This window comes from Sarcophilus harrisii, chromosome 6 (assembly GCF_902635505.1).
Source record: "Sarcophilus harrisii chromosome 6, mSarHar1.11, whole genome shotgun sequence".
Taxonomy (NCBI): Eukaryota; Metazoa; Chordata; class Mammalia; order Dasyuromorphia; family Dasyuridae; genus Sarcophilus; species Sarcophilus harrisii.
In genome coordinates, this window is record NC_045431.1 from 145827336 (window position 1) to 145843635 (window position 16300).

The window sequence follows — 16300 nt, forward strand, 5'->3', positions numbered from 1 at the left end:
AATCCAGGTCTTCCTCATCCTAAAGTTAGCTCTTCATCCATTATGCCATACTTCCTACCAACAAGAAGACAATAGCTCCTCTGAATGAGAGATCTTTGTGAAGCAGGTTTGGTCATAAATAGAGCTTTTTCATTTTCTAGTCAAATCCTCTATATTTTGAGCCTTTTGTGGGAAAGCTATCAAGGGCTTCTCAGTTCAGTTAGAGGCACTATGGAGTAGGAGGTAGATGGTTTGCTTTCTAGTCATGTCTTTCATATTATTTATGTGGCCTAAGGCAAGCTTCTCAATGCCTCAGTTTCCTAATTTGTAAAATAAGGAAGTGAGTAGAACAAATTACATCTAATATCCCTTCTAGCTTTAACAAACTGTCATGCCAAGTCTCAGTAATACTCTGCTATTAACATTAGAATATTAGCATGCACAGTGGTAAGAGAATTGACCTGAAGCAAGGTAGATTTAGATTCAAGTTCTACTTATGACATATACTGACTAAGTAACTGTTCATTGCTCAAGGCAATTATTTTTGTTTTTTTATGAAATTGGGGTTGACTTTCTTAGGATACAATGCTAGTAAGTGTCAGAGTTGTCTGACTCCTGGGCCAGTGGTCTATCTATAATATTATCTAGCTGCCACTTCAAGGCAATTCTTTAAAACAGTGAGTTTTAGAGGGAATACCGAAATGAATTAGTAGATGGCATTACATTGCCTAGGAATTCCCTCTATCAATGACATACAAATTGATCCCCTAATTCAATTATAAATATCAGTATTAACATGATCATGAACTCATAAGCCAAACTGAACAATGAGGAAATGCCTGAGTCCAAAGGTACTACAACTTTGATGAAGCAGAGAAGGGACATGAAAAGGAATCATTAAAAGTGACAGTGTCCCATAACCAGGAACAACATGAACCCTAATCTAGATGATGGGAGTTTCTCTGGTATCTGACATTTTTATTAGTAATTAATTAATCCCATATCACCCATATCATTTAAAAATACTGAAAAACCCACATTAATCACCTGAGAGAAAAGCAATAATGACCACATGGCAATCTGGAAAATCTTTGCCACTTAAAATAACTAAATCTTTATTTTACCACGTCAGAAACCAATCTTTCCTTCCCTCCCATTGAAAGCATCTGTTTCCTGAAATATAGCAACTATGACAAAGAGGGATAGACAAGTAATGCACCTTGTTGGCAATAGACCCATCCCTTTGGGTAAGGCAATGAGGGCCCAATTGAGAAGGGGAAAAGCAAATTAATGGAAAAGGAGTTTTGTCTACTGGGTGACAACTCTTTGGAAGGAATCAGGATTTGAATCCAAATGCATAACTTCTGTAAAAATAATTAGATAATGATGATGATGATGAGGATGACAATTATTATTCCCCTTCCATCAAACAGCACATTTTAACAATTTTAAATTGTTTTCTCAGTTATCTTTTTTTCTGTTGATGACAAAGCAAGAGATTGTTGGCATTAACTTTTTGAAATTTTTAGGAAGAATTATATAACAAAATACATTATGGCAGACATGTTTTAGGGAACATTTTAATAAGCCAAAATATTGGCAGTGGAGTCTGTGATTTTGTGTTCAAATCATGCCATTGATGGTCACTATATGTACAATCCTAGGCAAGTCATTTAGTTTCATGGGTCTCAGTTTTTCATCTTTAAATGAAGGGCTTAGGGGACAGCTAGGTGGCACAGTAGACAGAGAAATCCTGGAGTCAAGAGGACCCAAGTTCAAATTAAATAAGTCCCTTAACCCCAGTTGCCTCAAAAAAAAAATTAAGGGCTTGGATTAGATGGCTTCTGATGCTCCAGAGGTGGGTTAGAACCTGACCAGAGGACACGTTGTTAAATATTCAGTGTGAGAATTTACACCTTGGAAATCAGTAAATGGTATAATTCATAAATACTACAATTAAGGGCTTGATTTATTATTTAGAACACAAGTGTCAAACTTGTAGTCAATGGGTCGCAGCTCCTGAAAGGGCCTGAAGCAAACTGTAATTGGGAGAGATTCTTACATAAAAGAGACATATAAAAAAGAGCTTTCATAGTAGAGGGAAAAATGGGAGTGTGGCAGGTGCTGCTTACACCTCATTCTCATTAGAATTGATTCAAAGAGAGAACCTTCCTCCTCAACACATTCAATTAGATGTAGAAATCTATTTTACACAATAGAGATATAAGAGGGGAAAGCATAACAAAGGAGATGATCATCATTTGGAGAATAACTAAAGAAGTTGTGACATATGATTATGATGGAGTACTACTGTATTATAAAAAATGGCAAGAAAGGTGGTTTCAGGGAAAAAGCAAAACAAACAAAACCACATGACAAGACCTATATGAACCAGTGCAAAGTGGAATGAGAAGAACTGGGAGGTCAATTTTTACAGTAATAGCAACTATGATGATCAACTATGAAAGCATTGGCTAATTTGTCAATACAGTGATTCAAGACAATTCCAAAGTACTCATAATGGAAAAAAATGCTATCCAACTCTAAAGAGAAAACTGATGAACTCTAACTGCAAATATATATTTGTAAAGTATAATTTGCTCATTTTACTTTTTTTTTTGTTTCCGTCCCCATATGGTTAATATGCCAATATTTTTATTTACTGAGGTAATAGGTTAAACAACTTGCCTAAGTCTTATATGAGAAGATGATACATGTACATCATAGCTAGTAAGTGTCTGAGGCTGAATTTGAATTTCTCTTTCTGACTCTAGGATTAGTGCTCTATCCATTGCATTATCTATCTGCCTTTATTTAACAAAATGAATAAAAATGCAATACTGCATAGATAATGTTAATATATGATTTTCTAAGTCAATTTGCAGTCCATGGGGATATCTATGTGAGACTTGATGATTTGTTTGTATTTGAATTTGACTCCACTAGTCTAGACTTAAGAAATCATATAGAAAGTGCTAATAATTCAGAGACAGGTGGCACAGTACAGCAAACATTGGCCCTGGAGTTAATAAACTCAATATTTGTGTGGTGCTGGACAAGTCACTTAATTATAATGACATCAAAAAGTGTTAATTCAGATTACACTTTAAAGTATATTTTGTATACCTTGTTGTTATGGGCCAGAACTCTGAAACAAGGATTCTTACAAGGTGTTAAATCAGTGGAATTGATAAATACAAAGGTTATCTAGTTGAGCATGGTGCTTAATAGTTCTCTAAGTTCAGTATAATTGATTTAATCTTACAACAAATAATGGTTTCCTAGTGAAATAATGATTGTTTTATACTCAGTGTAGAGCATATAAGCTGTGAGCGCAAGCTCTCAGAGGGAAGGAGAGAGAGATTCATTTCCATTTTCATCAGCCTTGTAGTGGCTGGCCTGGCCTCCTGCACTTCTCCACTGAAACCAAGACTCCTGAAGGATCTCAAGAAAGCTAGCTGGGTCCTAGGTATGGAGAAACGATTTTGAAGTAGACAATAAAGGATTTGGACTTTAATACCTGGCTATTCTCGTGTTGATTATTCTGCTGAAAGGAAGGCTGCTCCAAGACCTCCAGAAAACCAAATGAGAATATTACATCTTGTTTTTTATGGAGAGTCAGTCATATTTTAATTATTTATCAGCATACTACTTCTAGTAGGAGATCAGTAATCTTATGATTTTGAAATATGGTGAAGTTCTTTAATCAAAAGAGAAAAATAAATATTTACATAGTTCCCATAGCAAATACAACGTACGTCAATATGGGAATGGGCATTCTCATGACATGGTTTGAAAAGTATATACTAACTATGTTAGTTATATAGTTACTAACTATATTTGTCTAAAATTATGTTACACTCTCCTTTTCCTATCCCTTTTTTCTCTTCATCTCCTTCCCTCAAAAATCTGGCTTCCATAGAAATTGTGTGATTGTATTCTTAAAGAATTATAGTAAATATGACAATGATTAAAAGAGTAGTGATGATATAGGACTTCACTAAGACCCAAACACAGATGGAAGAAAAGGACTTCCATGAACTTAGAGTGGTGAGATACCCCTTTGATACATATGCTTTCTTTCTACTGGACTCTTCCCATACACATGAGCTAGTGTGTCAGAGACTTTGGGGAAAGGAGGAGGTATTTTGTACAAATTGTTCTTAATGTTAGGCTAGCTGTGCCAGACCTAAAATTATATTATAAAGCAGCAGTCATCAAAATTATTTGGTACTGCCTAAGAAACAGAGTAGTCGATCAGTGGACTAGGTACACAATAAAATAGTCAATAACTATAGCAATCTAGTGTTTGACAAACCCAAAGATTCCAGCTTTTTATATAAGAACTCACTATTTGACAGAAACTGCTGAGAAAATTGGAAACTATTATGGCAGAAACTAGGCACTGACCCACATCTAGCACCATATACCAAGATAAAATAAAAATGGATTTATGATTTAGACATAAAGAGTGGTATTATAAGAAAATTAGAAGAACATAGGATAGTTTACCTTTCAAATCTGTGGAAAATGAAGGAATTTGCGATCAAAGAAGAACTGAAGTGCATTATTGAACACCAAATAGATAACTTTGATTATATTAAGTTAAAAAGTTTTTGTACAAACAAAACTAATGCAGACAATATTAGAAGGGAAGCAATAAATTGGGAAAACATTTTTACATTTAAGGGTTCTGATAAAGGTCTCATTTCTAAAATCTATAGAGAATTGACTCAAATTTATAAGAATTCAAGCCATTCTCCAATTGATAAATGGTCAAAGGATACAAACAGACAATTCTCAGATGAAGGAATTAAAACCATTTCTAGTCATATAAAAAAGTGATCTAAATCACTATTGATCAGATAAATGCAAATGAAGACAACTCTGAGCAACCACTATATCCCTCTCAGATTGACTGGGATGACAGGAAAAGATAATGATGAATATTGGAGATGTGGGAAAACTGGGATAATAATGCATTGTTGGTGGAATTGTGAACAGATTCACTCATTCTGGAGAGCAATTTGGAACTATGATCAAAAATTTATCAAACTGTGCATATCCTTTGATCTAGCAAAGTTTCTAGTGGGCCTATATCCCAAAGAGCTCTTAAAGGAGGGAAAGGGACTCACACATGCCAAAATGTTTGTGGCACATTTTGTTTTGTAGTGGTAAGAAAGTGGAAACTGAGTGGATTCATGTCAGTTGGAGAATGGTGAATAAGTTATGGTATATGAATGTTATGAAATATTATTATTTTATAAGAAATGATCAGCAGGATGATTTTAGAGAAGCCTGGAGAGACTTACAGGAGCTGATGCTAAGTGAAATGGATAGAACCAGGAGATCATTGTACATGGCAACAATATTATATGACAATTCTGATGGAGATGACTCTTTCCGACTGAGGCTAATTTCAATAATCTTGTGATGAAGAGAGCCATCTACACCCAGGAGAAGACTTCTGAGTGTGGATCACAACATAACATTCTCACTCTTCTTCTTGTTGTTTGCTTGCATTTTGTTTTCTTATTTGTTTTCTTTCTTTTTTTATCTGATTTTTCTTGTGCAGCAAGATAATTGTATAAATATGTTTCGATATAGTGGATTTAACATATATTTTAACATGTCTAACATATACTGGATTACTTGTCATCTAGGGGAGGGGATGGGGAAAGGAGGGGAAAATTTGGAATACAAGGCTATGCAAGTGTCAATGCTGAAAAATCATCCATGCATTATTTTGAAAATAAAAATATTTAATAAAAATTTGATTAAAAATGAATTTTTTTGCCAAGGCAATTGGGGTTAAGTGACTTGTCCAGGGTTATATAAAAAAGAAGAATTTTTAAATGATAAATTTAGAGGGAAAACATACTAGTGGGGGCTCAAGTTCATAGCACTAGAGAATCACCTCTGACCTCTGAGGAAGATATATAGCTAAAATCTTGGAAACTGATTTATCAGTAAGAATGTGAATTGAAATAAAGATATCACAGAATTTCTATGGGCTACATATGTTAAAATATTTTCCCCACTAAACAAATATATTAATATGTATATATGTGTATTTTATGGTATCTATTAAATTTATATACAGACATGCATATATATATGTGTATATATATATATATATACACACACACATATAGAAAGAGTGCCCAAAATCTTTAGATTAGATTTAGATTTAGAACTGCACTAAGACTTTTGAAATATTTATGCATATTTATGTGTTTTATTTATCCTCTCTCACTTAAATCTAATTCACTTGCATGTCATGGTCTTCTCTCTCTCTCTCTCTCTCTCTCTCTCTCTCTCTCTCTCTCTCTCTCCATATATACATATATACATATATATGTACATTAAAAAACCTTTAGTATATGTTTCATATTCACAGCCTATATTCAGATAAATATGGCATTTGTCACATAATCATTTTACCTTCTTTTCAATTAACTAAACATCTATTCATTTATATTGCCCAAGATGTTTTGCAAGATACTTTGCACATAGTTAGAACTCAATAAATATTTTTGAATGAATACATTTATAAATATGCACATTAGTATACTGGACCTTTTCACTATTTCTATATTAGCTCATTTAATGATATAAATTGCAAAAATGTTCTGTTGAGAGAAGCCTGTAAATGTCTTTCTAAAATCCTATTTAATTCTTCTGATTATATTTTCAGAAAAAATAAATATGGTTGTTTTGGGGCAGAAAACTATTGAAAAAAATTTTTTTAAATTGGAAAATAGCCCCATATCCCCAAATAGGGTAAATTCTTATAAGTATTCCCATTTGTGACTTTTTAGTGGGTATGGAAAAAAAAGATGAAAAAGAGTCCTTGGACAGATTGACTTGAAATGGAGTGTGTGGGAACCTTTATTTGCCATTAAAAAGCTTTATCAAAATAAAAAGATCTGATCACAGTATTTGCAATAATTTGTAATGAGATATTTATATAGAAGAAACAGTTTACAGAGGTAGGTGCCATTATTATTCCCATTTTACAAACGATGGAACTGAAGTTAGGTATCTTGAGCAGATTCACATAGCTAATAAGTATCTGAAGTTAAATTTGAACTCATGTTCTCCTCCTTTCAATCCCTGGGCTCTATCCACCTTGCTACCTAGTTGTTTTATGAAGGGAAAAATTACTTCATTTCCCAACTAGGTACCTGTGAAATCCAAACATACCTTTAATTTAGGCACTTTTTAATTTAGTCACAGATATTACTGGCTTTAATTTAATCCCATATAAAAGCTCATGTTAAGCTATAAAGGCTTGTATTGCAGATCTGTTTATTTGGTTCATGCTAAGAAAAAGCATGGAGAAAGACTTTAGTTAGCTGGAAATATATATATAATTTTAAATTTCTATCGACATATTAGTAAATATTCTATCTGGGAGGTTGTACAGTTATTATTTTATTATTTATGGTCATTTATAATAATATGTATTTTATTTATATATTTTCATCTAAAATAAATTTCTCAGAATATCAGAAAAGGTAATGTGGAACCAAAAGTAAGTATATCCCCACTAAGCTAAAAGTGAATTGATTGCTGTAATGGGTATGGCAGATTAAATCAGATATGTGAGAGAAATAAGGCAAGAAAAGAAAGGATAGTTCAGTAACCAAAGAGAAAATTATACTCTTAATTAGTGCCATAATAATTGTCAGGGGAAATACAGAGAAAGGAAAGACATGTGAAATATTGAAATTATCAGCCCCAAGTGAAAAAAAAAAAAACCCTCTCTCTTTGTCTCTCTCTGTCTCTCTGTCTGTGTCTCTCTCTGTCTCGCTCTTTCTATCTCTCCTCTGCCTCTATCTCTCTCTTCTTTCACAAGCACATATAGATACACATAAAAACAGTGAGGGAAATCCAAGTTTTCATATTTCCCTCTTGAGTGAGGAAATAAAAAAGCATTTATCTAACACTTGTTATACATAAAGTACTGTTCTAAATGCAAAAGTCACTAATTGAAAAATCTGAGTTTACAAGTCTGACAATGAAGCAAAGCTAAATCATATTTCAGGTTAAATCATATTTCTAGGGAAGAAAAGACAATTTGTACAGAGTAAACTTTTAGTAAGAAAACCCAGAAGGAAGGCATGAGCATAGGGAATTTGTTTTCTTTCCTGTGTTTCTCTCCTTCCATAAATCCTTGCTAAAATCCTTCCATCTCACACTCAATACAAAGGTTTTTGGAAATGCATTTGAAGACAATTTTTTCTAATAATAATAATAACTGAAATTTAAGGTTTTGAAAAGTGCATCATATGTGAAGCTTCATTTAATCTTAACTGTAGCCTTGTACCCTGGTTTTGACAGGTATTGTCATCTTTAAATTACTTTTACAGAAACCTGGATTCATAATTCTTGAATTACATATATATATATATATATATATATATATTTATGGCTCTTGTTACCTGGTAAGTATCATTAAGTTTCAAATTAAGGGCAAATGTGTCATTTTTCACTCATGCCTGAAAAGTCTGGCTCTTCATGACTCTATTTGGGGTTTTCTTGATAAATATACTGGAGTGGTCTTCTATTTTTTTCTCTAGCTCATTTTACAGATGAGGAATAGAGTTAAATGACTTGCTCAGAGTCACATAGCTAATAAGTGTCTGAGGCCAAATTTGAACTCAAGATTAGTCTCCCTCACTCCAGGCGTGACACTTTATCCACTGTGCCACTTAGCTGTTCTATGTTTCATTGACATTTGAAATTCAATATATCCAAACAAAGCTCATTGTCTTTCCTTACAAATACACCTTTCTTTATTCTCTTCTTTTCCTATTTTTTGAATAGCACTTCCATATTACCAATCATTCAGGTTTGCTTGACTCCCATGACTCATTCTCAATTCTTCTTTCTTTTTCATATCCAATCAGTTGTTAAGTTTTGCTGATAATAACTCTCCAAGATCTCTTGAATCCATTCCCTTTATTCCATCCATGTAGCCATCACCCTAATTGAAGTCTTCAACACCATGGGCTAAGAATATTCCAAAAGCATCTTAATTAGTTTTCCTGACACCAGTTTCTCATTTCTCTAATCCATCTTCTTCTGATAGTTATTGTCACTCCCCCAGTCAAAAAGTTTCAGTGGCTCCCTTTTACCTTTAAGCACAATTTTTTTTTTGTTTTAGGTATTTAAAATTCTTAAAAGGATGGCTTCCTCCAATTTTGTACATTATTGCCCTTCACACAATCTAAGTAAGACCTAGTCAAACTGGCCTTCCCATTCACAACATTCCTTCTCCCATCTCTGATCTCTGTGAGCTTTGCAGAGGTGTCCCAAAGTCCCTTTACTTCTGTCCTTAGGATCCCTAGTTAGCTTCAAGGTTCAATTTAAGCACCCCTTGCTACACAAGACCTATCTTGCTGTCCTCAGAAACTAGTGTCTTCTCTCCCAAATTATATTTGAATATTATATTAAATCATGTCATTGATAAATGAACAAAGGATATGAATAGGCAGTTTTCCAGTGAAGAAATAAAACTAATTTAAAGTCATATAACAAAATGCTCTAAATCATTATTGATTAGAAAGACCTTAAGATATCATTTCATACCTACCAGAATGGCTAAAGTGATAGAAGGATAAAATGACAAATGTTGGAGAGGATGTGGAAAAACTAGGATTTTTTGTGGGATTGTAAAATCATTTTTGGAGAGCAATCTGGAGTTATGCCCAAAGAGATATTACACTACCTGTATCCTTTGACCCAACAATAGTGCTATTTGGTCTATTCTCAAAGATAATTAGGGGAAAAAAGGGGAAAAAAAAGTATGTTCTAAAACATTTGCAGCAGCTCTCTTTGTGGTGGCAAAGAATTGGAAATTATATGGCTGTCCATTAATTGGGAAATGATTTGAGTAAATTCTGGTATATGATTATGATGGAATGTTATTGTATTATGAGAAATGATGAGCTTAATTATTTTAGAAAAACATGGAAAGGCTTCCATAAAGTAATAAAGAATAAAGTGAGCAGAGTCAAGAAAATATTGTATATAGTGACATCAATATTATTTTAGCAATGATTTTGAGTGAATAAGTCACTTTGACCATTATAAATACCCAAATTAACTCTAAAAGACATGTGAAGACATATACTGTATGCATACAAAAAAAGAATTGACAAATAGAAGTATGTATTGACTAATTTTACATATATATATAAAACTATATATCTAAATATTTGAGTGCAGTGATAATGGTGGCCAGATCTTGGATAGAGGTATGGAGGGAAGAAAAAAAAAAGAAAAATACTTCACCTGATAATTTGTATATTTGAAATTAATAGCAAGTTGTACCCAGTAGATTTGCAGTGTCAGATATGATCTTTTTTTTATTGTACTGTTATGAAAATGTTTGTTTTATTCCATAAAGTAAAAATTAAATAAAAATGTATGTTTGTATACACACACATACATTACATATATATACATACATATACACATGTGTGTATGGATATATATGTATATGTATTTACTTAACAGCATTTGTGTAAACTCCTTGGTAGCAAAAATTTTTTCTTTTTTTCCTTTTTTTTTTTTATCCTCCAGTACCTGGCACATGGTAGGCAATTAATTAATTAAATGAATGGATGGACAGAATTAATATCCTGGATTCCATTCTGGATGTCCCCATACCTCCAAGGGTAAATGTTGACGAATAAGACAACTGTAGTTGTTTCGGGACTTATAATTCCTGACATAATTGGCATTAGAAATTCTTTATTCACCTCTAATTCTCCCTTCTTATCCACAGCAGGGCTGGAAATACATTTTGAGGTCACCTACTTCAGCATCTTTATTAAGCAAAGTTATTCCCATTGTTCATCTTGCCTTAAAATAATTTTTGATTTATTGAAATTCCTACTTGGCTGTTTCCTATAAAGTGTTGATTTTATGGCATTTTTACATTAGAAAAATCTAAGTAAAAAATCTTATGTACAATAAAAAAGATACTTACTGATCTCAGGAGATATTGTCTTGACAGTGAGAAGTTTAACGCTTTCTTTATCTGATTGAGGCCTATTTTTATGAGAAAAATTAAGTTAGGACCAAAGTAATTGGCATGATTCATATGTGCAAAAAAGTACATAATATGAAGAAAAAAATTTAAAAATAGCTATTATGTCTGTATCTATAGTAGATACTATGCTTGTTTTTTCAAGTATTCACACAGTCTTTTTGGTCTCTCATTTAACCAAACCAAAAAATTCTATTCCATTCTTATACAAAAATATTCATCAGATAAAGAAAGACCAACACAAGCAAAATTCAGAGTAAAGGTCATTGTCTCCAATACTGAAATAGAATGTAAAGGAAATACAAATGTTCTCAAAGACCTGAGTATTTTCTGCATGCTTGACTCAATAGATGTTGAGTCATATGTTAGGCCAGTTTCAGATACTTATTAGATATGTGATCCCAGGCAAGTACTTACTCTCTGTTTGCTTCTGTAAAATGGGAATAATAATCACCTTACCTCCCAGGATTGTTTTGAGGAACAGATAGGAAAATATTTTTAAAGTCCTTAGTACAATGATTGACACATAGTAGGTACTAAATAAATGCTTGTTCTCTTCTCCCTCTGTTTCCTCTTCCTATCTTTATTCCAAATTCTCCATTCTTAATTCTTGTGGAAAGGTATATTGAATGGAAAGAGACTTTTTAAAAAAGTTTTTTGATTCTCCAAAAATAAATACCCATAATCTTCTATCTTTTTAGATTAAAGTTAATTCAACTTTGCATAAATACATATGTACATTCAAAACTGGGTTGTTACTCTCCTTTATAACTAATTAGATCTTTTCTCCCTCATCTTGGCTTTAATGGCCAATCTATTTGCTTTCAACTATTTTATCATTTAAACAGACTCTACAATCCTAATCATTCCTAAGGATGAGGACATTTAGGTCAGTTTCCAAGTGTCATGTACAATTATACTTTAAACATTTAACCAGGGCTTGGTTTAGTCTCATTTACATGTTGCAAATTTCCTTGGGCAAATTCTGTTATAAGATCATATCTTTAAAGGTGAAAGGGATCTTAACAATCACTGAATTCAATCCTCTAATTTTACAAATGAGGAAACTGAGGCTCAGAAAAATAAAATGATTTAGTGGGGTTGATTTTTTTCCAACTCAACTCAATGCTATAAAGTATAAAAAGTGGAATCAAACCAAAATCCAGCATATTCTCTGCTATACAGTATTCTCTCTCTCTCTCTCTCTCTCTCTCTCTCTCTCTCTCTGTCTTAATATTGAAAAATTTCCCTTTTTCTTAGGATAAATTTTCTGTATGCCCTTAATATGTTTCCACATAGCATCCTCTCTTTAAATATTCCTACTTTGTACTTATAATTTCTACACCTTTAATTATAATTTGCCAAAATGTTGTATGCTTTCTGTTCACTTTTGTATCCTCTCCCATGTTTCCTCTTGTGTAGTGCTTTCTCCTAATAGGTATAAATTCTTTTAAGGGCAGGCACTCTTTTTCTTTTCTTTATTTATGTTCTCAGATTTTAAAATTTTGCCTGGAATAATTAGGCACTAAATGAATGTTTATTGTGTGGTACTATACTTCTAATGAGGAGATTGAGATTCAGGGAAATTAATTAACTAACCCATGGTTTTGCAACTAATATTTGCATTGGGAGCTGCTTTAAGGTTTTCAGACTTCAGCTTCTTATCTTTCTAACATACTTTTCCTTTAAAAATGATAGATTTTAGGGTCATAGATCTAGAAAATGCTTTAGAGGTCATGTAGATCAGAACTTAGCAGTGTTTGGCATATAGCAGGAACTTATTGATTGATTTATTGATAGTCCAACTTCATCATTTTACAAATGAGGAACAGGAAAGGTAAAGTGATATATCCAAGACTACATATATAAACAAGTCAAATAGAATTTGACCTGGATTCTATGCACATGAAGCTAGTGAATCTATAGCACCTGATGCCAACTCTTATCAGTCCACTCTCAGCATTATAAACATGGCTATACTTACTGGTCAGTTCCATTGTCTGATGTACCTGGAATAAAATACAATGGATTATTCATTCATTAGAATCATAGAATTTTCTAGTTGTAAAGAAGCTTAGAGCTATTTTAGTTCAATACCTGACTTCAGAAAGACAAAATAAAATATGGCTGCAACAACAACAATAACAACAACAATAAGGAAAGATTCTTTATGGTTTTGGAATTCTGTATTGATGTTCCTAGAGCCAACTTATGGTTTCTTATTTCTCATAAACTAGTTTCTTGGATTTGATTACCAGTCATATAGGGATTTCTGGGATCCTTCTGACTAGGCCATATCCAGAACCCTGAGTTCCCAGTGAAGAGAGCTCTGAGTTTTTCTTGGGCCCCTGTGATTCTATGCAGCTGTGTGAGAATGCTGCCCATTATGGGGGTCCTACAAACATCTAATGTCACTCTAGTGCTTCAAGGCACAATGTTTTAAATTATTTTCCAGACAGGAGAATTGGATTTTCCGCTTTCTCCTTTGTGCATTTCTCTTGTGGATGCAAATCACAGTCTTTGCAGAACATCAATACCACAAACTCCTGCTTGCAATTATCTCTCAAGGAAATGGTCGGAACTAGCCCTACAAAAACGTCGCCCAAGATGTTGCTGAAGTTAATAAGATGCAACTAGGTCCCCAAATGTACTGGGATTCATCTGGTAGAAAACACATGGGGGCATGGAATTTTAGTTTTGACCATACTGGCAAACAAACACAAGCCTTGTTCCTTGCTTTGGTCTTTGTATTTCACAAGGACCTTGTCTCCATACTGTTCTTTTGTGAGGTCTTTTTTTTTTTTTTTTTTTTTTTTTTTTGGCCATCTTTCTAAAAGGATTTTTTTTTTTAGTTCACTCTTTTTTTTTTGCTGTGCCTGAGGGTACATGGACTTTTCTATAGCCTTATTTCCTCTTTCATTAATTGCCTTTCCTCTGTGATTATTTCATATTTACATTAACATATGTGTATATTGTGTGTTTATGTGTGTGCATGTGTACACACCTGTGCTCCTGTGCTTTATAGGAACTAAATTAAGCCAGGAACCTAATTCTCTTCTCCTCCCCAGAGACTGAGATGGTGCAGAAGGGAGGAAGATTATTCCTTTTATGTATTTTGCAAAGAAGGAGTGAGTTTCTATATGTGTAATTATTCCTTCTAAACTAAATATTCCTTTATAAAAAGGTTGAGAATTTTTCAAACATATATATATATATGTCTCTGTATATGCATTAATGTGTGTATGTATACATGAATATGTGAATATGCACATATGTACACACACATAAATTAACTCTCTCCAATGATTCAGACTGCAGTCTATTTGTCTGCCCATCCTTTGAGATTTTTGTCCATATTCTTCCCAAAGCTTACCAAATTCCACCCAACATTGTGCTCAACATGTCCTGATACCAAAAGAGTATCAACAGATCATGTTGACTGTCCATTGTTCATCCTTCATTTTTGCTGTGGGTGCTGCCCATATTTTCCTCCTGGCAAATAATTTCTTAAATATATCCTTACTCCACTTCTTTGGAGTTCCTTATTGGTTATGTGTTCAACCTGATCACCTCTCCATTACCTTCTTTGTTATACTTATTTTGTTCTTCAAAAGCAGTGGTGAGCACAGGTAAATTTCATTAAGCACCCAAAATGTTAGTGTTGAAAAATAGGCCTATACTTGAACGGGCAGCTTGGGATCAGCAAAAGAGGAGGCAAGATGTATATTTCTGAGCATAATCCAACTTACTTTCCATCTCCTCAAGATCACTGTCCATCTGTATGGTCTGTTTCAGATGTACAGATTATTGCAAACATATAAATTGTTGTGGTGTGAGTAATATCCTAGCCCCCTAATCCATTGTGAAATATACTATTTTTTTCTTTTAAGACATTGAAACCATTTTTGAAACTTGATTAACTCAAGGGATTGAAGACTCAGATTACTGTGTCGCCTGGATATTAAAAAATTAAAAGTACCTTAATTCCCAGGGATAAAAATTAAGCATGCTCAGGACACTCTAAAATTTAAAAATATACATATAGGTTCAGTTTGAAAGGAAATTATTAATAATCTGGGTGTAATTTATCTATACTTGTGATAAGTATGATAAATGAAACAATAAAATCATCAAAAAGCATTTGTGAGACATTTAAAATTTGAATATTTGACTTCTATGAGTTAGGAAGGTAGAAAAAATAGAACTTTTAGGCTTCACTTTGTTTATATTGTTTTTCTGAAGTGAGAATAAATTATTATGAATAGCTGCTTTATTTTTCCTTCTTTCCCCAACTCTCCATTCTGAGTTGTAATTCTCTTTGTTAAAGGTATCTTCAATTCATGTATAGATTACTCTCATAAAGTTTTTTTTTTCATTTCAATAGATGGGAGAATAAACATGTATGTCAATAGTCATTGATATGCTTATTCTTGATTTACTTTTTTTCTGATGCTAACAAAATTTAATATATTTTCTATCTTTTTGGCATCATCTTCCACTTTTTTATTAACCTTGTAAATTACTCCCTTAATGTCCACATAATTATATCACTTCCAGTATAATCTTCTTTCACTATATTAGTCCATTTCAATAACTTTTCTCTTCTTGATTCTCTTAAATGCAAAAAAAAAAAAAGGCAAAATATAGTCCCTATTCTCAAAGAGCTCATGATCTTGAACTCATAAGACAGGACAACACAGAAAAAAAGAAATTAAAAGACAATGAGGAGGAAGGAGAAGAGGAGGTATCTCGTGCACAGAGGTTCATGATGAAGTTGTGAAATTTCTGGGAAATGAGGAGATAGTTTTCCTGGGGACCATCAAAAAATATAGGATCAGGAAGGAATTCTTTGAGGTCTGCAATCCTACCTTTTCCAGTCAGAAGGAGGGAGGGATTCTAGGGACAGTAGATGTTGAAGAGGTGTAAATTTCAGAATTGATGTAATTTTGTAGCATGTTGAGTTTCTGAAGGCTACAATGAAATCCAGGAGAACAGCTAGGTAAAAAATTTTCATTTTTGAATGTTCTTGGATCAATTGATAGGATATATTGCCACACTTTCTTTAAATTGACTTTCTACTTTGCTGCCCTTCTTTTGCTTTATGAGGTGGCACTTCTCATATTCATACATTGTTATTTTTCATAAAATTTGCTAGATGAGTTTATATTTTCATCCAGTATTGTCTTTGATGGCTATCTATCTATGAATTATGCAAATAAATAGGATGTCTTAAGATTAAGGATAAGCTTTTTTGGTCTC

General features: G+C 33.0%; 1 protein-coding gene across 2 annotated transcripts in view; it reads right to left on the bottom strand.

The window, feature by feature from the left end:
- Nucleotides 1-16300, bottom strand: part of EMCN (endomucin) — a 155017-nt gene that overhangs the window by 13851 nt on the left and 124866 nt on the right. For both annotated transcript variants that reach the window (XM_031943091.1, XM_031943092.1), the window contains 2 exons: nucleotides 13026-13050; nucleotides 10982-11043 (listed from right to left, as the gene is read on the bottom strand). In XM_031943091.1, coding sequence (XP_031798951.1) covers nucleotides 10982-11043; nucleotides 13026-13050 — 87 coding nt within the window. The remainder of the gene's footprint in view (nucleotides 1-10981; nucleotides 11044-13025; nucleotides 13051-16300) is intronic.